At 43.0% G+C, this 26,129-nt stretch overlaps 1 protein-coding gene across 1 annotated transcript in view; it reads left to right on the forward strand.

Annotated features, from left to right (window-relative positions):
* The window catches only part of fgf24 (fibroblast growth factor 24), a 158,089-nt gene that overhangs the window by 105,188 nt on the left and 26,772 nt on the right, over positions 1 to 26,129 (forward strand). Inside the window, exon 3 of the mRNA XM_059963491.1 lies at positions 6,958 to 7,135. Coding sequence (XP_059819474.1) covers positions 6,958 to 7,135 — 178 coding nt within the window. The remainder of the gene's footprint in view (positions 1 to 6,957; positions 7,136 to 26,129) is intronic.

Here is a 26,129-nt window from a genome sequence, read left to right on the forward strand (position 1 = left end):
TTGAGTGAGAAGGTAACCGGAGAAGGGAAAGGAAAGTGAGAGAGGAGGGAGGGGGGAGAAATTTACGGAAAGGTAAAGAAATCAGTTTGGAGGCAGGTCGAAACCCTTTGACCTTTCTTTGGAGAGGTTGCAAAAGAGGTTGACTGGGATGCTGCCTGGATTTGAGGGCATGTGCTAGAAGGGAAGGGTGGATAAACATGGGTTGCTTTATTTGAGCGGCAGAGGCTGAGGAGAGAGCTCATAGATTTTATGAAGATTATCAACAGCAGAAATGGATTAGAAAGCTGGTATCTTTTACCCTGTTCAAAATACAAGAGGACTTTTATAAATGACCTGGATGAGGAAGTAGAAGGGTGGGTTAGTAAGTTTGCTGATAACACAAAGGTTGGGGGTGTTGTGGATAGTCTGGAGAGTTGTCAGAGGTTACAGCAGTTCATCAACATGATGCAAAACCAGGCTGAAATGTTCAACCCAGATAAGTGTGAAGTGGTTAATTTCCGTAGGACAAATCTGAAGACAGAATATGGTATTAATGGTAAGACTCTTGGCAGTGTGGAGGATCGGCGAGATCTTGGGGTCCATGTCTATAGGACACTCAAAGCTGCTGCACGGGTTGACAGTGTTGTTAAGAAGGTGTGTGATGAGTTGGCATTCATCAACCATAGGATTGAGTTCAAGAGCCGTGAGGTAATGTTACAGCTATATAAGACCTTGGTCAGACCCCACTTGGAGTATTGTGTTCAGCTCTGGTCACCTCACCACAGGAAGGATACTATAGAAAGGGTGCAGAGGAGATTTACAAGGATGTTGCCTGGATTGGGGAGCATGCCTTATGAGAATAGGTTGAATGAACTTGGTCTTTTCTCCTTGGAGTGACTGAGGATGAGAAGTAGATCTGATAGAGGTGTATAAGATGATAAGAGGCATTGATTGTGTGGTTAGCCAGAGACTTTTTCCCAGGGCTGAAATGGATAACTTGCGGGGGCATAGTTTTACTGTGCATGGAAGTAGGTGCAGAGGGGATGTCAGGGGTAAGTTTTTCTCACAGGGAGTGGTGGGTGTGTGGAATGTTCTGCTGACGATGGTGGTGGAGGTGGATACAATACGGTCTTTTAAGAGTCTTTTTAGGTAAATAGAGCTATGCAGTAGGGCAATTCTTGGCAGTTTCTAGAGTAGGTTACATAGTTGGCACAACATTGTGGGTCTAAGGGCCTGTAATGTGCTGTATGCTATGTGTATGTTGTAGGACATGCATTTAAAATGAGGGGGGGGGGGGATATTCAAAGTTGTAGGTGCCTGGAGCGCTCTGACAAGGCTGATGGTGATGGAGGTAGATATGATTGAGGTACTTCAGAGGCTCTTGGGTACAGAGAATGGAAGGAAATGGACTATGTACAGGCAGAGGAGATTGGGTATTATTAGATGAGTTATTTGGGAATAACATTGAGAAGGTGGTGGTAAGCCTCCTTCTTGAATCGCTGCCATTCTCTTGTGAAGGTGCTCTTGTGGTGTTATTGTTGTTATTAATTGCTCATTATACCACTGCCGTTTAGGTCCTCATCTCTGTCCTTGGCTACATGGAAGCAATCTTCATTGCCTTTTCCGTAACTATTTTGTTTAACCAGTCAGAGTTGTCAGACCTGAGCTGAACCTCCGACCACTCTTAGTTTAACCTCTACCCTTCAACCTGTTTGGTGTGGGTGACCCCATCAAGAGCCAAAGCAGAAATCCCTAATTCCAACCAGCATAGATCTCTGAGTCAAAATGTAGAAGACTGTGTAATCGTAATCACACCCGAATTTCTCTCTGGATCCATAGCAACAGGAGTTTAGTAAGGCATATTTTGTATGAAAAGGTCAGGGTGTCAGGGCCATAAGAGAGGGACTGGCCCGTGTTTGTTGCTCTACAAGGTTTACTTGTCTCTGCACTGAACTGAGCCTGTGGCCTGCAACTGAGAGGCTCCTGAATCAGTTGCAGTGATAACTGGCTTCGTGGCCTTGGACCTACTTTTTGAGAATTTCAGTTTTGAATGTTATTTGCTTACTTTTATTGTTTGCATGATTTGTTTTTTCCCTACACATTTGAGTGCCTTACAGTCTTTTTTAAATGTGGTGTATGGGTTTTCTTTGTTTTGAGGCTGCCTGCAAGGAGACAAATCTCAAGGTGGTACAGTATATAGTATACATACTTTGATAATAAATGTACTTTGAACTTTGAATTTTGAAAAACTCCCTTCAGTCAACTGTGTCCATACTGACTTGTACTCACTCATATTAATCACACTTACCAGCACATGTTCCACAGCATTCTATGAGTTGGAAATTTATAGGATTAGATGTTTCCTAAATGCTCTGAGACCTCGAGTCAGGGAGAATTAGGGAGACATTGCTTTGGAAAAATATTACTGTCATTCCCTTTAATCCCTTAGCGTCTTACTGATTACCTTGGGAAATACAGAATAAAGTGCTGTCCAATGAATGGAGGGATTGTGGTTTGTCAATACTTTGTCCCCTCACACTGCGGCGTGTTGCATTTTAAATATTTTATGTTTTTAATAAAAATGTGGTCATTAGATCACTGGTTCTTTTCTCATAAAAAATTTACAAATATTGCTGATTTGTAAATTCCTAATTAAACAAAATGAGGCAGATAGAGATAGAGCTTTCTTATTCAGAATCAGGTTTAATGTCGCTGGCATATGGCGTGACGTTTGTTGTTTTGTGCAGCAGTGCAATGTGATACATAAAAATACTATAAAATATAATAAGACATAGAGGTGAGGCGAAGCAGCATCAACTTCATGGACCCTGTACAGATTACAAAGGAGGAGATGTTTGCTAGCTTGAGACAAGTCAGGCTGGATAAATCCCCAGGGCATGACAGGGTGTTCCCCCAGGCCCTAAGGAAGGCAAGTGCAGAAATTGCCGGGACCCTAGCGGAGATACCGGAGGATTAGAGGATAGCTAATATTGTTCTGCTGATTAAGAAAGGCTGTAAAAATAAACCATGAAATTATAGGCTGGCATGTGACATCAGTAGAGGGAAGTTATTGGAAGGTATTCTAAGGGACTGGATATATGAGTATTTCGATTGACACGGGCTGATTAAGGATAGTTGGCATGGCTTCCTGCATGGTAGGTCCTGCCTAAAATATCTTATAAATTTTTTTGAGGAAGTTTACCAGGGAAGTTGATGAAAGCACGGCAGTGGTACTGTTCACATGGACTTTCGCAAGGCATTTATCTAGGCACTGGATGGGAGGTTGGTCAGTCTCTCGACACTTAAGGGAGATAATAAATCAGGTTAGATATTGGCTTTGTGGGAAAAGCCAGAGAGTGGTAGTAGGTGGTTGCCTCTCTGACTGGAGGCCTGTGACTAGTGGAGTGCTGCAGGGATCGGTGCTGAGTCCATCGTTGTTTGTCCTCTATATCAATGATCTGGGTGACAATCTAGTTAACAAGATCTACAAATTTGCAGTTAACATCAAGATTGGGGGCGTAGCAGACAGCAATGGAGACTGTCAGAGATTGCAGTAGGAAAAATGGGCTGAAAAAATGGCAGGTGGAATTTAATGCAGACAAGTGTGAGGTGCTACAGTTCAGTGGGACCAACGAGGGTAGGACTTCCACAGTGAATGGTAGGGCACTGAGGAGTGCTGTAGAACAAAGGAGTCTTGGAATACAGGTCCATAATTCATTGAAAGTGGTATCACAGGCAAAGAGAGTCAGAACGAAAGCTTTTGGCACACTGACATTTATAAATAAAAGTATTGCATACAGGAGATGGGATGTTATGTTGAAGTTGTATAAGATGTTGTATAAATTATTGTATAAGACAGTATTTAGGAGTATTGTATGCAATTTTGGTCGTCTATCTACAGGAAAGATGTAAATAAGATTGAAAGAATATAGAGAAAATTTACAAGGATGTTGCTGAGACTGGAGGACCCGAGTTATAAGGAAAGATTGAATAGGTTAGGACTTTATTCTTTAGAATGTATAAGGTTGAGAAGAGATTCGATAGAGGTATAAAAATTTTGCAGAGTATAGATAGGGTAAATGAGAGCAGGCTTTTTCCACTGAATTTGTGTGGGATTAAAACTAGAGGTCATGAGTTAAGGGTGAAAGGTGAGAAGTTTAAAGGGAACATGAGGGGAAACAAAGAGTGGTGAGAGTGTGGAATGAGCTGCCAGCACAAGTGGTGCATGCAAGATTGATTTCAACATTTGAGCAAAGTTTAGATAGGTGCTAGAGTTATGGAGGGCTGTGGTCCCATTGCAAGTCAATGGGAGTAGGCAGGTAAAATGGTTTGGTGTGGTCTAGATTGAATGAAGGGCCTGTTTCTATGCAGTATTTTTCTATGATTCTATTGACTAGATTAGCAAGTCCAACTTTAAGATTCTTTAATAGCTCTCGAAGGGGGGGTCACCAAAGGTGACATAGGGGAGTGGAGTTCTAAATGGTAGAGGGAGTCCAAAACTAGGGACACAGGTTGAAGGTGCAAGGGGAAGATTTAAAAAAGACTTCTTCATGCAGAGAGTAACAAGTATATGGAACGAGCTGCCAGAGGAAGAGGTTGAGACAGGTATAGTAGTTTCATTTTAGAAGCACTTGGACAGGTACATGGAGGGACGGGACTTAGAGGGATATGGAACTAAAGAAGTTGGGACTAGCTGGGTGGGTAGAATGGTCAGCATGGACTGGTTGGGCCAAAGGGCCTGTATCTGTACAGAACTGTTCTATGACTATAATTTGATCATTGTTCTCACAGAAGTGTTAGTTCAGCAAGCGTATGACCGCACCCGATTTCAATGGGGTAAAGAGCAGAACTAAAACCCTGTCGCTCAAAGTACAGGTGAGGTAACCCAGAAGTCATGGTGTGGTACAAGGAACTATGTAGGCCAGCTAGACCATAACTTCCTGACACCAAGGCAGGGTAGATGACAACTGTAATAAAAGCCTCCAGCAACCATTGGTTTAGTCATTTAGCTATGACACTTACACCTTTTCCATTAACCTGCCAAGCATTCCCTCAATATCTGAATGGCTACAGCACTTGATGAGGCCTTCCAGATCATTCTGCCTATCATGGGAAGAGAAATAATTCTTGAAGTTCTCTTCAGAAACTTGAAAATTCTTTCTTGCATTATTTTTCTTTAAAAACATATGCTCTGAAATCTCACTTGTAGCTCCTTGATCTTACTGCACACCTTTGATGGTAGTGTAAGGACAGTGCAATAGTGTAGCTATTCAAAGTTCAGATTTACTGTTGAAACACATGGATATTTGAGTTACTGTCACATTCCTGTCAGCTTGAACCAGTCTGGCCATTCTCTTCTGATCACTCTCATTAACAAAATGTTTTCACCCACTGAATGTTTTTTGGTTCTTTGTCCCATTCTCTGTAAACTCCAGAGACTATTGTGCATGAAAGTCCCAGGAGATCAGCAGTTTCTGAGATACTGAAACCACTCAAGCTAGCACTAATAATAATTCAATGGCCAAAATCACTTAGGTCACATTTCTTCCCCTTTCTGATGTTAGGTCTGAACAACAACTGAATCTCTTGACCATGGCTGCATGCTTTTATGCATTGAGTTGTTGCCACATGATTGGCTGATTAAATATTTGCATTAATGAGCAGGTGTACGGGTGTAGCTAATAAAGTGGCCATTGAGCGTGTGTTGGTACCGGAGGCAAGGTGATATTTGCGGCTGCCCCAGAACAACCCGTGGACTGTCAGTCATTGATTTAAAATGATGAATTCCATTGCATGTTTTGATGTAAATGTGATGAAAAAGCTCATCTTTGTTGATACCCAATGGTCGTATTGTAATGTAGTAAAATGTGAAATAGAATGGAGGATACAGAGCAAATCTGTATCAAATTTTACTGTGCCCATGGTCTGTTTTTTTTTTATCAATTATGCTATTGTTTGCACTGTTGTAACTATATGTTGTAAATATGTGGTTTTGTACACATCTTGTAGCTTTAGTTTTTGGTCTTGTTTTGTCTGGTGGGATTGGAGCTCATTTCCGGGGAACGCGCTAAGACGGTAGCGCAATATTAATACGCAGCAGCCTCTCCGGACTCTGGATTTGAGGATTGCCAAACTTTATGTGGATTTTCTGGTGTAGTCTGTTTTGTCGTGTGTTTTTGTGATATCATTCTGGAGGAACATTGTCTCATTTTTTATCTGCATTGCATTTGTGGCTTTTAAATGACAATAAACTGAATCTGAATCTGAAATCAATGGTTCCATTTAATATCAGAGGATGTTATCAGTACACAACCTGAAATTCTTATCCTTCGCAGACATCCATGAAACAGAAAAGAAAAACAAAGAATGAATGACAGAAATATCAGAATCCCAAAGCCCTCCTCCCCTTCCCCCATTGCTCCAGCAAAAACACTGACCCCACTGATGCACCATCAATAACTCACACTGAGACGTAGGCGAGATATCGGCTTTTATTGACTGGAAGAAGGAACCAGGAGTGAGTGTCTATCATACAAGGTCTTGGAGACTGAGGCCGAGCTTCAGGCCGCAGGTCTCCTTTATACAGGGGCCTGTGGGAGGAGCCACAGGAGCAGTCAGCAGGGGCGTGTCCCGACAGGCACATAGTTCACCACACACCCCCCCCACCCCCGCTCCCTTCCCCACCAGGCAAGATGCTGGAGGAACTCAGCGGGTCAGGCAGCATCTATGGAGAGAAATGTTTTGGGTTCAAGACAAGCTAAAGGGAAAGTATAGTGTGGGTAGGGAAATGATGTGCACAACAGTGGCTTCACTTTAAAAGTACTTTGTTTAAAAATACTATGACCTAATATAATAAGCAATGGAAACCCTATCTTACTTGCAATCTGACTATCATTTAGTCTTTCTGTCCCTTATTGTCCCCACCCTGTCACAGTCAGCTCCTTACCCTTGTCCGTGCTCTCTTTGTTGAGTTAACAGGGCTCCAGGCAGACCACAGCACACTTCCGGACCTATGTGGAGAACCACACCAGGCACTCGGACGACCTGAGCCGGAAGCAAATCCGAATTTACCAGCTCTACAGCCGGACCAGCGGCAAGCACGTCCAGGTGCTGGGCAAGAAGGTTAACGCCAACGGGGAGGATGGTGGAAAATACGGTAAACGTCTTGCTGTGTGTGGCTTGAAAGATGGAACTGTATGGGTAGGAGGGAGAGTCCTCCATCCCCTCATACCTTTCCACCATCCCATTAATGTATGCCTGATGTGGATCATCACCTATACCTAACATAACATAGACATAGAGCATAGGACCATAATACATAAGAATAGAATTAGGCCATCGAGTCTGCCTTGCTATTCCATTCTGGCTGATTTATTATCTCTCTCCACCCATTTCTCCTGCCTTCTCCCCATAACCTTTGATGTCCTGACTAATCAAGAACCTATCAACCTCCACTTTAAATATACCCAATGACTTGACCTCCACAGCCGTCTGTGGCAATGAATTCCACAGGTTCCCTGCTTTCTGGCTATAGAAATTCCTCCTCATCTCTGGTCTAAGTGTAACAGTTTCTTCCCCCAAGCTATCAGACTCCTCAATATCCAGAGCCTGGACTGACACTTTACTGCCCTATTGTCTTGTTTATTATTTATTGTAATGCCTGCACTGTTTTGTGCACTTTGTGCAGTCCTGGGTAGGTCTGTAGTCTAGTGTAGATTTTTTCTGTGTTGTTTTTTATGTAGTCCAGTCTAGTTTTTGTACTGTGTCATGTAACACCATGGTCCTGAAGAAACATTGTCTCATTTTTACTGTGTACTGTACCAGCAGTTATGGTCAAAATGACAATTAGAAAGTGACTTGACTTGATTTGACTTGACTTGAAAGGGATGCCCTTGTATTCTGAGGCTGTGCCCTGTGGTCTTGGATTCTCCCACTATGAGAAGCATCATCTCCACGTCCACACTTAGATGTTTAGACATAGACAATACTGAAAAGATGATAAAATGCAAAGGTGACTGCCTGAAGAATGTGGGTTGGGAATGGGGAGAAATAGGCTAGAATTTTATACACACCGTAAGACTGAGAGGGAAAATAAATCAGACATGATAGAATGGTGGAGCAGACTTGATGGGCTGAATGGCCCAAGTATGCTCCTATGTCTTATGGTCTTATGGACTTATAGCCATTTGTAAAGTAAACAAATCTTGGTAGGGTGAAATCAAGCAATTTCTTGATGTAGCGCAACATTAAGAGGAACTAATGGATCTCAGGAAAATACTCAGCAGTGAATTCCAGAAGGACCTTAATAATACACACGCTCAGTACAGATCAGTTCTTCAGGAAGCGACAGAGAAGCTGATTTGATAGAGGTATGGTGGTTAACGTAATGCTATTCAGCGCCATGCGACCCAGGTTCAATTCCTGTCGCTGTCTGTAAGCAGTTTGTGCATTCTCCCTGTGACCACATGGGCACATTGTCCAAAGACAAGCAGGTTATCAAGTTAACAGCCATCGATTGAGTTAACAGCCAAACACTTTGTCTCAGGGTGGAAATGGCCAGTACAAGAGGGCAGCACTTTGGAGGAAAGTATAGTGGGGAATGCCAGAAACAGCTTTTTTACTCAGAGGGTGGTGGGTGTGTGGAATGTGCTGTCACGGGTGGCAGTAGAGGCAGATACATTAGGGACATTTAGGAGACTCTTAGACAGGCACAGGGATGAAAGAAAATTGGAGGGCTGTGTGGGAGGGAAGGACCACAATGATCTTAGAGTAGGTTGAAGTGGGCTGAAGAGCCTTTGATATGATGTACTGTTTTATGTCCGAAACCCAGTTTAACTTCCCAATTTACACTCTCTGCTCTATTCTTCAAGTTCTGCTGCCTTCTTCTCAGTTTAGCCAGTTTATCCTTTTCTTGCACCTCCTTTGATCATCTTAATCCACCTCAGTTATATCTCTGCTGATGCTTAGTTTGGACAATAGTGGGTACAATTGAGTGAGGGTGTCAAAAGCACAGTGAGCATGCTGGGGAGGTAAGATGAAGAATGGGAGTGGGAAATGCAAAATCAGACTCTGTCGATCCCTGACTGGGAGACTTTCTGTAATGATCAATAAACCAGTTGTGTGGAACTTTGCCTGGTGTCTCAGGGCTGGGTGTTTCTGCTCACTCCAGCACTTCTCCTTTGCCACCTGTCCCACACCCCTCCCGTGGCACTCCACCCTCACCATTCCCAACATCCTTTGTTCCCGCCAGATTTGCAGACTTGCTCTCTGTTCCGCGTTGACAAGTGCAGTCATGTGTAAAAGTCTTAGGCACCCCAGCTATGTATATGTGTCTCAGACTTCTGCACAGCACTGTGGGTCAGCTCAACGTCGTGGGCTGAAGAGCGTTGAGGAACCTGGTGTGTCAGGCAGAACCCATGGAACAAAATAGACAGCCGACGTTTCAGGATGACAGCTGTCTTGATGAGCTCCTCCAGTGCTTTGAGTAAGACCAGCAAGTATTTGGATTGCAGAGAGGTCAATGCTCATTCTCCTTGCGTTCCCGCGGGTTTCAGGAGAAAATGAAATATTATTTTATTTGGAGATACAGCACGATAACAGGCCCTTCCAGCCCAATGAGCCTCTGCTGCCCAATTACACCCTTGTAACCAATTAACCTACTAACCTGTACATCTTTGGAACATGGAGGAAACCCAAGCACCTAGGGGAAACCCGTGTGGTCACAGGGAGAGTGTCCCAACACCACTGGTGTTGTAATAGCATTACACTAACCACTACGCTAATGTGCCGCCCAAATGTTGCTGGTTCACTTTGAGTGGAGAACCTCTATCTTCTCTCTTAAATAGGGCAAGTGTGAGATCTTTCAAAGATCTCCATCTCCAGCCTGGAAGGAATACCATGTCTGGAGCATCACTGGCAGTGTACCAGCAGTCAGCCCCTGTCCTGATCCGAGATTACTACTGCAGCTACCACAGGTAGCAGTTTATGAAAGCATCTTGTCAGCAGGCAGATGTCTCCATACTTCTCATCATTGGCAGTTAAGTCAGACAATAGCCCCTTGTATCTCATGGTATCATAGGAGATTGGGGCTGAGAGGGAAGTGGATCAGCCATACTGATATGGTGAAGCAGACTCAATGGGCCAAATGGCCTAATTCTGCCCCTATATCTTGTGAATAATACCCATGGTAAAAGTCACCACCTCATGATAGGCACTCTTCCTGTGGTCTTCTCCACCTGTTGATTCTTGTCCCTCCTGGGCGTTCTTCTCGGAGTTATTGGGCCGAAGGGCCTGTTCTTGTGCTGTAGAGTTACCGCGTCACACAGCACAGAAACAGGCCCTATGGCCCAACTCATCCATGCCGCTGCTTTGCCCAGAGAGCTGGTTCCATCTGCAGAAACATGCACAAAATGCTGGAGGGACTCAGCAGTTCAGGTCTGCACCTCCACAGAGGAATGAGGAGTCAATAGTACTCGCCCAGACCCTCACCAGGACTCAACGTGCTTGGGTACATTGGGATATAGATCAAGTTGCTTAGAACACTACAGCACAGTTCAAGCTCTTCGGCCCAGGATGTTGTGCTGACCTTTTAATCTCTTCCAAGATCAGTCTAACCCTTCCTTCACACATACTCCTCCATTTCATTTTCATCCATGTACCTATTGTATCAGCCTTCAGCATAACATTCTTCCTAAAGATGCACCAACTCAAGCAAGCATCAAACTTTTGTTGATTTGCAGAGTTGGTGAGTGACTGAAGGTCAAGAGGCGAGGTTATGACTGGCAAATTGGATCAATGGTCTGCTTGGCATGGTTTTCTACCCACCCTGTGAGCCTGTGTAAGATGCAAGCCACTTACATACTAACATCCAAACCTGGCCGGTTGACAGAAGATAGCACATTCTATTCATCCAACACGCTCCGTGTTACAAAAACTACCTCTGAAATCCCACCCATACCTTATAACAACACTTTAAAATATGGCTCTTTATTAGCCATTCCTGCCTAGAAAAAGGTGTCTAATATTCTCTGTGTCTTATCATCTTGTACACCTCGTGTCAAGTCACCTCTCATCCTCCTTCGATCCAAGGAAAAAAACCTTAGCTCACTCAAAATCTCTTTTTGGACAAGCTCTCCTAGAGGCATTACAATGTCTTTTTCTCTCACATTAGTGCAATCTAAGGTAACTCAATACGCAATCTATTGAATGCATGGTGGGGAGTTTTATCACCACAGCCTCAAGCAGAGAACCATTTCTTTGATAAGATGCTATCTCTGTGTTGGCAGAACATTAAAGGTAGATTTATCATTTACCCGTAAACGCCTGTCCTTTCAAATCTCATCCACATTTGTAACTGTTTCTTTATTGAGTCATAGTCATACAATCATAGAGCACTACAGCACTAAACTGGCCCTTCAGCCCATCTAGTCCATGCTGAACTATTATTCAGCCTAGCCCCACCGATCTGCACCTGGAACATAATCCTCCGTACCTTTTGAGTTCATGTACTTATCCAAACGTTTCTTAAAGGCTAAAATTGAACCTGCACCCATCACTTCCGCTGGTAGCTTGTTCCACACTCATTCTAGCCTCTGACTGTAGATCAGTTATAAAGGGAACCATTTAAATATTTTACCCGTCACAATTAACCTATGACCATTCGCTCTAGCCTCACTCAACTTCAGCGGAATAACCCTGCTTGCATTTGCCCTACCCATAACCCTCATAATTTTGTATATCTCTGTTTGTACGACTGGACCTAGACTTCTGAAATCGAGAGAGTGGAACTGCCCCAGTACAATGGCTTTTCCACTTTAAAACTCTCCCACACAGGTTTCCTGTTGTCATCGGACATGATCGACAGCCACCATTTCAAATCTCCCCACATTCTCCTAGACTCCAGGGACTAAAGTCCTAACCTATTCAACCTTTCTCTGTAACTCAGGTCCTCAAGTCCCGGCAATGTCCTTGTAAAATTTCTCTGCACTCTTTTAATCTTGTAGTTATCTTTCCTGTAGATAAGTGACCAGAACTGCTCACAATTCTCCAAATTTGGCATCACTAATGTCTTACAGAATTTCAGAATAAGATTCAGGTTTAATATCACTGGGATATGTTGTGAAATTTGTGGTTTTGCCGCAGCAGTACATTGCAATAGGTAATAATAGAAACTATAAATTACAATAAGATGGATAGATAAATAAAAATAAATTAAATAAGTTGTGAAAAAAGAAATGGAAAAAAATTCCGATGAAGTGTACATTACTGTTCCAGAAATCTGCTGGCAGAGGGGAAGAAGCTGTTAATGAAACTTTGAGTGTAGGTCTTCTGGCTCCTGTACCTCCTCCTCGAAGGTAGCAAAGAGAAGAGGACATGTGTTGAGTGATTGGGGGGTGGGGTGGTCATTCCTGATGGGTGATGACTGTTTGAAGCATCACCTTTTGAAGGTGTTCTTGAAGGTGGGAAGATTAGTGCCCATAATGGAACTGGCTGAATTTACAACTTCCTGTGGATTTTTCTGATCCTATGCAGTGGCCCCTCCATACCAGTTAGAATAACATCCCAACATAACATAACATCCCAACTCCAGTAAAATCCTTATTGACATAAACTTTTTATTTTTCAATAAAGTAGCTCTAACAGTTACTGGAAACAGGTTTCTTTCAGAGGCTTTGCAGATACTTACCTGGGAGACCAGGGCTGCAAACAGTAAGTTCTGAGCAAGCAGAGGACTTGCATTCGAAGAGCTCCCCACACCACAGTTTGATATTTCAAACTTTTACATCCAATACTCTTTTGTTTAATCAGCTTTGCTGTCCCTCACATTTAAACATTTCTTCCTCTAGACTGTTAATCTGACCAACTATTCTAGTTAGCCTCCTGCCTCCTTCTATCTATGACCTCAGCCACTGTACTGCACTGTAAACACTGTAACCCACCTTTCATACATTGTGAATAGTCAGTAACACACACAAAATGCTGGAGGAACTCAGCAGGTCAGGCAGCATCACTGGGAGTGAATAGACAGTTGACTTTAGAGCTGAGACTCTCTGTCAGGAATGGAAAAGGAAGGGGGAAAAAGCCTGGATAAGAAGGAAAATGGAGGAGAAGGTGGACAAGTTGGGAGGTAATAGATGAAGCCAGGTCGGTGCAGGGAGGGCAGATGAAGTGAGAAGCTGGTAAGTGATAGGTGGAAAAGGCGGAAGATTGGAGAAGAAGGAATATGACAGGAGAGGAGAGTGGCCAGGTGGAAAAGGGAAAGAGGAAGGGCACGAGGGGGAGGTGACAGGCAGCTGAGGGGAAGAGCTAAGAGGCCAGAGTGGGAAATAGAAGGGAAGAAAAATATTACCAGAAGGAGAAATCAATATTCGTGGTGTTGGAGGCTACCTGAATGGAATATGAGGTGTTGCTCCTCCAACCTGAGAGAGGCCTCATTGTGGCGGAAGAGTAGGCTGTGACCTGACATGTTGGTATAGGAATGGGGATAGGAATTAAGTTGTTGGGCCATCGGGACATTCGCTTTTTGTGGATGAAGTGAAGGTGCACAACAAAGCGACCCTCCTGATTTACGTCGGGAGTCACCGATCCAGAGGAGGCCGCATCGGGATCACCAGACACAACAGGCAACCCCAGCAGACTGGCAGGTGAAGGACTGTCAGGAACACTGAATGGAGGTGAGGGAGGAGGTGAATGGACAAGGGAATTACAGAGGGAGCAATCTGTGTGGAAAGCAGAGTAGGGGGAGGTCAAGATGCGTTTGATGGTAGGGTATTGTAAATACATGCAAACATTTCTGTATTTATGCCCATTTTATTCCATACTCATACTTCTAATTTTATTTTCATATCATTCCTTATTCTTTAACATTGTTCAGTGTTGTTTTTTTTAGTTGCATGTCACTCTAACACACTACAGCAAGTTCCTAATACTTGGAAACTTACATGGTGGTTAAAGTTGATTCTTAATCCTGTCCTATTGGAGAGGAACGTTTTCCACACAGCAAAAGCTCCCACAAGTAACAGCATGATTGTAATCAGAATCAGACTTCTTATCACTAACTTACAAAACATGACATTTCTTGTTTGGGGACAGCACTATCATGCAAAGACATAGAAGTATTATAAATGATAAAATATTTAGTTTAAAACATAAGGAATGACAATGAAGTGTTCATAGGTTCACAGACAATTCAGAAATCTGATGGTGGAGTGGAAGAAGCAGTTCCTAAAATATTTAGTGGGTATTTTCTGGGTCCTATACCAACTCCCTGATGGTAGCAATGAGAAGAGGGCATATCCTGGGTGATGGGGACCTTTAAAGCTTGGTTTGTAGGTGCAGCAGGCTATCTAGAAGGCAAATGGAATGTTGGCCTTCATTGCTAGAGGGATTGAATTTAAGAGCAGGGAGAGTATGCTGCAACTGTACAGGATACAGGTGTGGCTGCATCAACTATGTGCAGTCTGGTCTCCTTACTGAAGGAATAATATACTGGTTTTGGAAGTGTTGCAGAGGAGGTTCACCTGGTTGATTCCAGAGATGAGTGGGTTAGACTGTGAGGAGAGATTGAGTCGCCTGGGACTGTACTCGCTGGAATCCAGAAGAATGAGAGGAGATCTTATAGAAACTTATAAAATTATGAAAGGGATAGATGAGATAGAGGCATGAAAGTTGTTTCCACTGGTAGTTGAGACTAGAACCAGGGGGCATAGCCTCAAGATTCGGGGAAGTAAATTTAGGATGGAGATGAGGAGGAACTGTTTTTCCCAAAGAGTGGTGAATCTGAGGAATTCTCTGCCCAGTGAAGCAGTGGAGGCTACCTCAGTAAATATATTTAAGACAAGGTTGGATAGATTTTTGCATAGTAGGGTAATTAAGGGTTATGAGAAAAGGCAGATAGGTGAAGATGACTCCACGTTCAGATCAGCCATGATCTTATTAAATAGTAGAGCAGGCTAGACAGGCCAGATGGCCTACTCCTGCTCCTATTTCATATGTTCTTCAAGATTCAAAAAAAAGATTCAAAACTTTATTGTCATTCTAACTGTACATCAGCTCTGCAGGGCAGAATGAGACAGCGTTTCCCAGGAGCAGTGCAATCATAACATAACAAATGCAAACACTAAATAATAAACATAACAATAAATAGTAAAACACAACAACCACATGTCAGTTAAAAACAAGTTATAAGAGTCCAGTGCAAGTTAAAAGTGTCCAAAGCAAAGTCAGGTAGAGCAGCTATTTAGCAGTCTGACTGCCTGTGGGAGGAAGCTGTTTAGTAGCCTTGTGGTTTTAGTTTTGATGCTCCTGTTACATTTACATGGCAGAAGAGCAAACAGTTCATGGAGAGGGTGTGAGGGGTCTTTAATGATGTGCCGTGTCTTCTGGAGGCATCGACTCTGAAAGAGGTCTTGGACAGAAGGTAGGGAGACACCAATAACCTTCTCTGCTCCCCTAACCACCCTCTGCAATGCTTTTTTGTCGGCAGCACTGAAGCTGGAGTACCAGGTTGTGATGCAAAAGGTCAGCACACTCTCAACCACGCCTCTGTAGAATGTAGTTAAGATGTTAGTGGGGAGTGATGCTTGTTTAAGCTTCCTCAGAAAGTTCAATCTCTGCTGGGCTCGTTTCACAATCCCAGTGGTGTTCCTGGACCAGGTGAGATTGTCTGAGATCTCACCTGGTTGAGATCTCTTATGATCTCAATGATGGATACTGCCTTTTTGAGGCATCACCTTTTGAAAATGTCCTCGATTCTGGGGACGTTAGTGCCCGTGATGGAGCCAGTGGAGTTTACAAACACTGCATTGGGAAATAAAACTAATGCTCACCCTGATGAATTCCTCCACAGATTATTTTAATTTAGACATACAGCACGAATATGTTGGTAACTTTAAAACATTAAACTAATTCAAAGAAGACATGGGAGTCTGAATTATGGGTGTAACTTCACCTTCACTTTAAGCGATGTGCGCACATATCACATGGTAGTGTGAATACATATACAATTAACGTATTTTTATATATAACCCATAATTAATTATTTAATGAAACAAGACAGCTTAATCAACCAATATTACTCAAATATATCTGAAATATTAAATACACAACAAGACCTTCTGGCCCAACGACACCCATGTGACTGGGAGGAAACTGGAGCACCTTAAGGAAATACATGTGGTCACAAGGAGAATGTACAAACTCCTTATAGGAAGCAACACAATTGAAACTGGGTCACTGGCACTGTAACAGCACAACACTCGTGTGCCACCTCTTAATTTTTTTTTGCTCCAGAATCCAGCATTTGATGTCTCTATTAATTTGCTAATTTCAAGTTCAAGTTCAGTTTATTGTCATTCAACTGTATACCCCCAAACGAAACAATGTTCCTCAAGACCCAGGTGCACAACACAGTGCATATGACTCAAACACAACACAAAGTAATATTACCACAAATAAATTAACAAATAATAATGCGCACGTGCAATACAAGTATAAAAAGAGAACCTATGTGCGCTTCATACGCGATGGTGGTGGCAGGAGTTGAGTTGCCTTATGGCCTGGAGGAAGAAGCTGCTTCCCATCCTAACTGTTCATGTCATAATGTTGTGGAGCCTCCTGCCTGACGGCAGGGGGTGAAAGAGCTTGTTGGACAGGTGGGAGGGACCACTGACAATGCTAACTGCTCCTGATAAATATTTCTAATGAGTGGAAGCGAGTTTTGATGATCCTCTAAACAGTCTTTGCAATCCTTTGTAGGGACTTGTAGTCAGATACCTTTTGATAATTGGGTAATATTTCCTTTGACTAATTTTACTTTTTTTACATTCGCTGCTAATTTGTTTCTGTTCTCTGCTTTAACTCCCTCTAATCGTACACATTTAGCCAGGTAATCCTTGTTTCTTTCTGTTATACTATTACAATAGACTAACTTAGCTCTCTACTTTTTTTAGTAGAAATCGACATTCAGTCTACTGTTTTCAAATTTGGCATTGATGAGATTTTTATAGCAGGAGATATGGGATAAAGTTTTCAGATAGGAAACAGCCCTAATTAATTTCAAATTTGAGTTCAAGCTTATTGTCATTCAACAATACACACATACACAGCTAAACGAAACCATTCCTCTGGGGCCAAGGTACAGACTATGGTACCGTGGTTGCATAGCAGTTAACGTGACAGGTTTACAGCTCAGGGCATCAAAGTTCAGAGTTAATTCCATCATCCTCTGTAAGAATGTTCAAGTTTATTGTCATTCATGTGTACAACTAAATGAAACATTGGCCTTCTACAAAATATAGAACACTTACACACTTCGGTACTGCTGTAGTCTTAGCAGTTAGCACGATGCTTTTACAGCTCGAGGTGTCAGAGTTTGGAGTTCAACATCGGCATCCTCGGTGAGGAAGTTTGTACATTGTGTCCATGGGTTTCCTCCGGGTGCTCTGCATTCCTCCCACAATCCAAAGACATTCTGGTCAGTTGATAAATTGTCCTGTGATTAGGCTTGGTTTTAATCAGTGCGTTGCTGGGCGGTGTGGGTCAGTGGGTGGAAGGGCACTGTAGCTCTAAATAAAAACATAGTCACACACAGTATAGTTACAATCCAAGGAACAACGTTTTACAGCACCAGCGACAGGGGTTCAATTCCTGCCGCTGCCTGTAAGGATTTGTGCGTTCCTCTCTGTGAAGCCCGTGGGTTTCCTCTGAGTGCTCCAGTTTCCTCCCACAGTCCAAAGGCGGACCAGTTGATAGGTTAACTAGTCATTGTAAATTGTCCTGCAATTAGGCGAAGATTAAATCGGTTGCTAGCTGGGCGGTGCGGCTCGAAGGGGCAGACGGGCCTATTCCACACAGTATCTCCACATATAAATTAAATATCAATGCAAATCCCTGACTGACAAGGCCTGAAGATCGACAGTAACTGTAACACTTTATTCTGTATTCTGTTAACACTTTTCCCTCAATGCACTGATGTGATGAAATTATCTGTATGGACGGCACACAAAACAAAGTTTTTCACTGTACCTCGGTACATGTGACAATAATAACTGATTTACCATCCAAGCAGAGACAAGTTGGGCCAAAGGGCCTGTTTCCATGCTGTGATATTCAATGACACCAACAGGCTTCAGAATGCGACTCACATTGTCTCTATTCTATTCCTTCATTTCCTTGTAAATGCCTATAAGAAATCAGATCTCAGAACAGTGTATGGTGACATATATGTACTTTGTTAATAAATTTGGGGCAACAAGGTAGTGTAGTGATTAGCTCAACGTTTTACCGTACAGTCGACCAGGTTCGATTCCCGCTGCTGCCTGTAAGGAGCTTATACGTTCTCCCCGTGACCATGTGAGTTTCCTCCGGATGCTCCAGTTTCCTCCCACAATCCAAAGACGTACTGGTTGATAGGATGATTGGTCATTGTAAATTGTCCTGTAATTCAGTGAAATCAGGGGATACACGAGGTCCTTTCAGTTAGTCCTGACGGAGGGTCTCGGCTCGAAACGTTGACAGTGCTTCTCCCTATAGATGCTGCCTGGCCTGCTGCGTTCCACCAGCATTCTGTGTGTGTTGCTGAAATCAGGGGATAGCTGGGTGGCACAGCTCAGAACACTGGAAGGGCCTATTCTGCACTATATCTAAATAGACATTGAACCCATTGAACACTACCTCACTGCTGTTTTTTATTTCTGTTTTTGCACTAATTATTTAACTATTTTATATGTATATATATAATTTAGTATAATTCGTTTTTTTGCTATATATGTATTGCATTGAACTGCTGCCTTCAAGTTAACAAATTTTGCAACACGTTCCAGTGATATTAAACCTGATTCTGAAAATTTACTCCAAACTCCGAACTCTGAAGGTTGAATGGACTACTCTGGTTCCTGTGACCCCAGTGTACAGACAGCATGGAAGCAATTGAAGGAGCGATGCGGGTAAACTCCATTCCTCAATAGCAGGTCAATTGTTTGACGTACTTAAAGAGATTCTCTCTTTCGCTCATAATGCACAGTCAGCACTTTGAAGTGCCAGTGCGTTCTTTGATCCCGTCAGATTACAAGTCACCCTGCCCCAATAATGTCACGTCAGTGCTCAGTGAATGACTCAACAGAATCAGTGTGGAACCATGTGCTGAGAGAGGCGTGTGCACCCTTTTCATTTGTGTACATAGAGCTCTTTATATTTACATTGGGCTAATCAGTCTTGTTGTGTAAACACATGCCCTGGAGAATTAAGTAGGTCAATAGTATGGTAGCCCTTTAGGACTTCTTAAAAGGAAATCTATTTTCCTGATAGCTGTGTATAACTTACTTTCCTGCCCGCTTCCCCGAAAGCGGCCCGTGATTTCAGCGGCATTGTTTTCTAGAGAATCTCCTGCTCACAGCCCTCGGCTTATGAAGCAAGATCTGCTGATTCCACCCGTAAAACACACACACGCACACACACACCTTTTTCCCAGGGTGGAATTGGTTAATACAAGGAGCCGTAATTTTCAGAATGAGAATCAGGTTTAATATCACCGGCATATGTTGTGAAATTTGTTGTCTTTGCAGCAGCAGTACAATAAAATACATTATAATAGAAAAAAAATCTGTGAAACTGTGAATTACAGTGAGTGTATATATATAGTAAATAGTTAAATAAGTGGTGTAAAAACAGAAATAAAAAAGTAGTGAGGTAGTGTTCATGGTTCAATGTCCATTTGGAAATCGGATGGTAGACAGAAAGAATTGTGGAATGCATGCCTTCGGGCTCCTGTACCTCCTCCCTGACGGTAACAATGAGAACAAGGCATGACCTGGGTGATGGAAGTTCTTAATGATGGACATCACCTTTATGAGGGATTGCTCCTTGAAGGTATCCTGGGTATTACAGAGGATGGTACTCATGATGGAGCTGACTAAGTTTACAACTCTCTGCAGCTGATTTCGATCCTGTACAGTAGCTGCAGCACACCCCCCACCCCCCCCCACAGACATACCAGGCGGTGATGCAGCCAGTTAGAAAGCTCTCCATGGTACGTTTGTAGAAATTCATGACGAGTATCCTTCGCTTCAAACTCCTAATAAAATATAGCTGCTGTCATGCCTCCTTTGTGGCGGCATTGATATGTTAAGTCCAGGTTAGATCCTTGACACTCAGGAACTTGAAGCTGTAAAGAGATTGGCAAAACCTATAAGGATAATATCAGAGGTAGGTTTTTAACACAAAGAGTGCTGGGTACATGGAACACCCTGCCTGCCAAGGGTGGTGGTAGAGGCACATACATTAGAGTCATTTAAGAGATTCTTCCAAAGGCACATGGATGACAGAACAATGGAGAGCTATGAGGGAGCGAAGGGTTAAAACAGCATGGCTTTTAGAGTGCAGTGCTCCTCCAGGTTAAATAACCTCATCCCAAAACCTATGGACCCACTTTGAAGGACTCTATCACTCATGTTATCAATATTTATTATCATATTATATATTTATTTATTATATATTTTTCTTTTTCTGCATCTTGCACAGATGGCTGTATTTTGCACATTGGTTGTCCTTCTGTGTCGTGGTGCTGTTTATCATTGATTCTATCATAGTTACTGTGAATGCCTTCAAGAAAATCAATCTCAGGGTAGTATGTGGTGGCATAATAAATTTACTTTGAACGTTGAACCTTTGAGTTACGAGACCCCGAATGCTGACCATTGCCAGGCTCCCTGTGACAGCTGTGTGCAGTGTAAGTGCAGAGCAGCCAGTACTTGGCCGTTTACTGTGTGAGAGGCATGCATACCGCTTCAGCAGTTAACCGTGCTGTTTAGCTAGTGAGAACTCGGTACAGAAACTAGTACGTAACCAACTTGACCACAGGCGCTTGTGGAGGACACTGTGATTTCTCATCTGGGCACGGCGGCTAAGAGGTCACTTCAAGCTTAGGGTCTTCCAAGCCAAACACTGGAGCTTGGGCCACTGCAATGAGAAAATTCCACAGCTCCATAGTCTTGAGAAGGGAGGGTTACAGGGCCATCCGAAGGAAGTGAGAGGGCGAATAGGGCTAACGATGAGCTTTCTTTGTCACACAAACGTCGAAACCTACAGTGAAGTGCATCGTTTTCTGTCACATCAAATCAGCAAAGATTGTGCTTGGGGCTGCTGGCAAGTGTCACCACACAGCAAGTGCACAACTCACAAACCCTAACCGTACGCCTTTGGAATGTGGGAGGAAACTGGAGCACTGCATGAAATGGGAGAATGTACAAACTCCTTACAGACAGCAGTGGGAATTGAACCCCAATCTTACTGTGTTGCCCCCTCCATGCTATCAAGCTGCCCTTTGGGTTGATGTATTTGGCAGCTCAGAAATAAGGCTTATTCAAAATAGGGGGCACGAAAACCTGCAAATACAGATAGAGAGCAACACACAAAAGACTGGAAGAACTCAGCAGGTCAGGCAGCATCTGTGGAGGGAAATGGACAAATGATGATTTGGATTGAGATCCTTCATCACGATTGCGATATGGGGGGGGGGAGGGACCCAAGATAAAGAGGGGGAAGGGGTTGAGCAAGCGCAAGCAGGTGATAGGTAGGTCTCTGAGGAAGGTCACCTTACTGTGGTGGGGAGGCTTGCGAGTTGCTGAGATTCTGAGAGTGATGCTGAGCAGAGGTCAGCATGGTGATAAGGTCAAGTGGGAGGTTCTGGAGAATGATCCAAACAGGACCTCAATGGTGGAGCATTACAACATTACAACACAGTGAAGGTGGATGAAGGCTGCAGCAGTGAAGGGTCCCTAGTCGTCTTACACTCCATACCACTGGATCCTGACCCTGATCTATCAAGGACCGTGTGGTGACTGCCCATGCAACAGTCCCCACAATAAACAAAGTCACGCAGTGTAACATGCTGGATTATGTGGACCCCAGATCGGCCTTTACAGCCACCAATAGACACCCCCTTAGGAGGACATCTTACTCGACTTAGGTGATCACATCACTACTGAGTGGGACTGGTGTTAGAAGGTGAGAGGTGGAAGTGACAAAGTCCTGAAGATGATGGACTCTACAGGAAAGCAAGATGGAGCATGGAGTAAGTGGAACAAGGGGTGGTTGGAGGGAAATAGAGGTGGGGCGAGTGGACTCAGTGGGAGGAATACGTGGCTGATGGGCAAATGGAGGGGTCTGGCTAATGACAGTGGGTAGATCACAAGGAGAGAGGAAGGAGACAAAAAGTGGGCAGGCTATCTGGAGTTGGAGAATTCAATGTTCATGCCACCAAGATGGTGACTCGTCACCACTATGTACCATGTCATATGACATGGGCAATCATTGTCTTCCCATGACTGTAATTGTTCTTGGCAATTTTTTCTACAGAAGTAATTGCCTTCTTCTGAGCAGCGTCCTTATAAGATTGGTGACCCCAGCCTTATCAATATTCTTCAGAGATTGTCTACCTGGCATTAATGGTCGCATAACCAGGACTTGTGATCTGCACCAGCTGCTCATACGACCATCCACCACCTGCTCCCATGGATTCACGTGACCCTGGTCAGGGGAGGTGTGTCTAAGCAAGGGTGACCTGCAGGCTAGCGGAGTGAAGGAGTGCCTCACATCTCCTTTGGTAGAGATGTATCTCCACCCAAAGGTGCAGACTATCTAGGCAGAAAATAAGGTGTTGATCCTCTAAACTGAAGGGTCTCAGCCCAAAACATTGACTGTACTCTTTTCCATAGACACTGCCTGGCCTACTGAGTTTCTCCAGCATTTTGTGTGTGTTGTTGTTCCTCTAGGCTGCATTTAGCTTCATCTTGGCAGTGGAGGAGCAAATTCAGAAAGGTGTCCTTGTACAGCCCTGAATATCTGGTTCAGAATAGATATAATGAAAGGAGGGGCAACCAGGGTGTCTATTACGTGATCCTGCCTTTATGTAGCCTAGTATAGAAGTCATGAGGATCTCAGACAGGGTGAATGTTCACAGTCTTTTTCTCCAATGTTTGAGAATCAGGTGAAAGGGGAGAGATTTAATAGGAATCTCAGGGGCAACTGTTCCACCAAGAGGGCGGTCAGTATGTGGAATGAGGAAGCGGTTGAGGCAGATACATTAAAGACATTACCCAGTCCATACCGGGTAAAGCCCGCCCAACCATTGAGCACATCTGCATAAAACTTTGTCGTAGGAAAGCAGCATCCATCATCAGAGATCCCCACAAGCCAAGTCATGCTCTCTTCTTGCTGCTGCCATCAGGTAGAAGGTACAAGTGCCTCAGGAGTTGCACCACTATGTTCAAGAACAGTTACTACCCCTCAACCATCAGGCTGTTGAATAAAGGGGGATAGCTACACTCACTGGCTATTCATTGAAATGTTCCCACGACCAATGATCTCATTTTAAGGACTTTTTATCTCATTATCTCATGTTCTTGTTATTTATTGCTATTTATTTATATTTGCATTTGCAGAGTTTGTTGTCTTCTGCACTCTGGTTGATCTTTCATTGATCCTGTTATAGTTACTATTCTATAGATTTGCTGAGTATGCCGCAGGAAAATGAATCTCAGGGTTTTGTGTGGTGATGTACTGTAAATAAAATTTAATAAAATTTACTTTGAACATTGACCTTTCAACTTCATGAATTCCTTAAAGAAAACCTTGTTTCAGTGAGAGAGACTTTGATGTTAGGGATTAGGGACAGGCAGCATGGCTTTGTGAGGGGATGTCATGTCTCATGAATCTGACTGAGTTGTTTGAGGATGTGACAAGGCACCTTGGTGAAGGTAGAGTAGTGGATGTAGTGTATATGAATTCCAGTAAGGCATTTTATAAGGTTCCCCACGATAGACTCATTCAAAAGTCAGGAGGCATTGGATCGAGGGAAACTTGGAACTGTGGATATAGAGTTCACTTGCCCACAGAAGGCAGAGGGTGGTAGTAGATGGAGCATATTCTGCCTGGGCTTTCCTCCAACCACCTTAAAATTATGCTCCCTCATATTTCACATTTTCACTCTTTGAGAAGATCTCTGGCTATCTATTACTTGATCTATGCCTCTAGTCATCTTGTTCACATCTATCAAATCATCTCACGTCCTCCAGTCCAAAGCGAAAAGCCCTACCTCACTCAACCAATCCTCATAAGACATGCTCTCTAATCCAGGCAGTATCCTGGTAAATCTCTGTACCTTCTATAATGAGGCAATCAGAACTGAAGACAAAAACATACTATCTTCTCAATGTATTTTTACATAATTTATTAGCCTGACTAATTTCAACTCTATTTGTCCAGATTTAGAAATGCTGCTTTGATTCTCCACAATTGCTACGTACATTTTGGGGCTAAAAATTTTCTTTACAAGTTTAGGAGAATAATTTGGAAACACCCTTACAAAGCAGTTTGGTTTATAATCAGTGCCCACCCAGTTAATTCTTTCAGTTAACCTGTCGTCTAAAAAAGTCTCCAATTTCAACCTTTCCTGCAATTAGCTTGTAATAACATATACTTACGGTGTGTTGATGGTTTAACAAAAACAAGTCGGAGATTTCAGAGGGGCAGAAGGAGGCGGAGTGGGGGGGGGGGTTAGTCAGAATATCAAAAGCACACTGGAAGAAACCTGAGCTGTCATCAAAGAGATAAACGGAGGAGATGATTTGGTAGAGTAGAAGGGTTTGAGATGTGGAGGTAATTATAAAAGACATGCTACACTTTTTCAAAGAAGGGAAGGGAATTCCTTCCAGTAGTCTACCCATTAAATGCAAAAAAGCAGTGGTAATGCTGTTGGACTGGAATCAGGGAATGTAACTGTCAACAGAGAGAGACACAAGTTCAATTCCCAACACAGGCATTGGGAATTAGAATTCAGGAAAATAAAGATTATATTTTCAATAGTATGCCTTTGTTTGTTTACCTATCCATCTTCTATCTATCTATCTATCTATCTACCTACCTATCTATCCATCCATCTATCTATCCATCTCTCTATCTACCTATCTACCTATATTTATTCACTTGTTTGTTTATTCGCACACTGTCTTCTTTTGCACATTGGTTGTTTGCTCGTTGTTGTGTGTGGTCTTTCATTGATTCTATCGTGTTTCTTTGTATCTACACTGAATACCCACAAGAAAATAAATCTCAGGGTATATGGTGACATATACGGACTTTGATAATACATTTACTTTGAACTATGAGATTAAAGATTAAAAATTAGTCATAGAAAAGTACATCACAGAAGCAGTCCCTTTGGTCCATCTAGTCTGTGCTGAACCACTTAAATTGCCACTTAAGCTTTACTTGCCGGACCAGATGGGTTTGTTTAATTTGGCATCACAGTTGGTATAGACATGGTGGCTGAACAGTCTGTTCCTGTGCTGTATTGTTATAAATTCTATGCTAAAAGCTCTTTCGAGTCAAATGTCGGTCTTCTGTAAAGTCCTTCAATTGCCACTTTGATCATTAATGAAGGGTAGCTTTATTCACCACATGTTCATCGGAGCATCAAAACATACAGTGAAATATGTCATGTTCATCAATGACCAGCATGGTGTGAGGATGTGTTGGGGGCAGCCCGCAAGCATTGGCATGCTTCTGGTGCCAACATAGCATACCCACAGCTTACTAACCCAGACCCGTACGTGTTTGGAATGTGGCGGAAACCCATGTGGTCATGGGGGGAGCATACAAACTGCGTACATATAGTGGTGGGAATTGAACCTGGGTCCCTGGAGCTTACATCTTTATGCGAACCACTATGCCAACCATAAATACATTAAATAATTAGATTATAAATTTAACAATAGATATTTCACCACGGCTGTCCATAATGAGCTTGTACGTTCTCCACATGACTACGTGCGTTCCCTCCGGGTGTGCCAATTTCCTCCCAAAGTCCAATGATTTTGCTAGGTTAATTGGTCAGTGTAAATTGTCCTGGGATTAGGCTAGAGTTAGAGTGGGGGATTTCTGGGCTGTGAGGCTTGAAGGGCCAGAAAGGTCTATTCCACACTGTATCTCAATAAGTAAATAAATTGTATATAAAATGGCACAATTACTGTAAAACAGAAAACCCATCTGCCACATTAAATAACACAAGAGATTCTGCAGATGCTGGAAATCTTGAGGAACGCACACAAAATGATGAAGACAATCAGCAGGTCAGGCGGCATCTACGGAGGGAA

The sequence above is a fragment of the Hypanus sabinus genome, chromosome 3, assembly GCF_030144855.1.
Source record: "Hypanus sabinus isolate sHypSab1 chromosome 3, sHypSab1.hap1, whole genome shotgun sequence".
Taxonomy (NCBI): Eukaryota; Metazoa; Chordata; class Chondrichthyes; order Myliobatiformes; family Dasyatidae; genus Hypanus; species Hypanus sabinus.